We start from the raw sequence: 1,643 nt of genomic DNA, 5'->3' as shown, positions 1-1,643 counted from the left end.
TGTTTTTGCGTTGTAATGATGTTTTTAGCTTCGGTACAGGCGGTGGTTTTGGCTCATATATCCTTGCAAGCTCCAGAGCACTTCCATCGGTATGACATGTCCCAGATATTGTGAATGGACCGTAGCGGTTTTGGCCCCGACCTCGGATGTTCAGCTTTCCAGCTGTGTTTGGCGCAAATTCCAGGGTCATGGAATTCTCAACTACCTTAACAGGCGAAGTCTTCCCTGGCACTTGGAGGCAGAAATATCCACCATAACTACCCGATTGTGGTTGTGACGAGCTATCAAGCGTATCAAAGTTGCTCAACTTGAATTTATATTCAAACTTGGATGTTTTTGCCAAGTCACCAGATAGAGCTGCCTCTCGGGTCATACCCCAGATACCGCTTACGACACCCGCGGTGACACGCCCTACAAGCGTCGGCGACGGTAATGATGGCGCTAGAATCGGAGTCTCGGGTTTCATGTCAAGTAATGTGCCTGTCTGAGATGAGGGCGTTGAAGGTTTGGTGCTCAGCGCGGCCAAATCACCTAAAATATTCCTCCTCGCGAATTTCGAAACAATCTGGCTTTACGAAGAAGCTACGCTGCGAAAGGCCCCCCCTGTTGATCTCCATATCTTCTGGTGGCTCGACAATGTTAGAATCTGCTGGCGGTTTGGCTCGATTGCATCTGTCAAGCAGTTCAACCGGCAGTATCACGTCCTGTGCATTTGGGCTGCTCTGTAGATCGCACGTGGTCCCATTTCTCGATTTTTCCGACACAATGAAAGATGTCACAGTGGTCGATTGTAGTGAGCGATGAGTCGGTTCTTCCTGCAGCGATATAGTGACATGCTTGAGTGAAAAAACGCACTCACCGCATGCTCTAGCAGCCTTGTCGTCTGAATGTCAGTCTCTTTCACCTCTTGCAAAGTCCCCGGCTCGTTCGCGCGGCCGTCCTCAGACGGTGAAGCACTTGTATTCACATCATCCACTCGGCGTGAAGCCGGCTTTCTGTTGGCATTCATTGCATCATCGTCTTGGTTAACCACTTCACCATTGTCCATCGCTCTACGGGCACCGGTCGACATTGATGGGTGTTATGGAGTAGATATCAGCGCTTAATCTTCTCAACAACTGTTTTTTGTTTTATAGCTTGAATTGGACAGGCAAAAATTGGGGTAGCGGATAGAATCCGGGGTCGCTAAACACCCATTCGAAGCGACGCAATTACGCCATTGGCGACCTAATACGCGAGGAATTGGTACAGGTAATCCGCCACGCCGCGAATGTCGCCGTTCGACAGCTGGCCGTCGGTGTACAGGTAATCTTCGATTGGCCAGGAATGTAGCGCCCAAAGGAGAGAGAGAATGAGCTGCTATTCGCAAAGAATATAGACTGACCTTGATGTCTGTCTCTCTCTCTCTATCTCTCTATCTCCATGACTATACTGTAGTACAGTACGCTACACTACCACTACCCTACTACCATCATGCTAGTACTGTATCTACCCTAGTTAGGCCTTCCTTCCCGTTCCCCTTCTTTATAATCAGTTACTATCTTATGACTGAGCTACCGTAAGGTAGCACACTGAGCTTCCCCTCTCACCCACTGTACTTATCCTGCTACTACGGACTGTACCTTAACGTCAAGTTGATGTAC

At 49.0% G+C, this 1,643-nt stretch overlaps 1 protein-coding gene across 1 annotated transcript; it reads right to left on the bottom strand.

Annotated features, from left to right (window-relative positions):
• Position 1: 1 nt before the first annotated feature.
• AURANDRAFT_72832 (hypothetical protein) lies at positions 2–1,072 on the bottom strand (the record flags this gene model as incomplete). Its single annotated transcript, XM_009044353.1, has 4 exons — positions 2–162; positions 279–531; positions 563–815; positions 860–1,072. 4 exons carry the CDS (start codon positions 1,070–1,072, stop codon positions 54–56), a joined length of 828 nt encoding a protein of 275 aa, XP_009042601.1.
• Between the last annotated feature and the right edge of the window lie 571 nt (positions 1,073–1,643).

This window comes from Aureococcus anophagefferens (genome assembly GCF_000186865.1).
Source record: "Aureococcus anophagefferens unplaced genomic scaffold AURANscaffold_268, whole genome shotgun sequence".
In the NCBI taxonomy this organism is placed as follows: Eukaryota; class Pelagophyceae; order Pelagomonadales; family Pelagomonadaceae; genus Aureococcus; species Aureococcus anophagefferens.
This window is presented reverse-complemented; position numbering and strand designations above follow the sequence as displayed.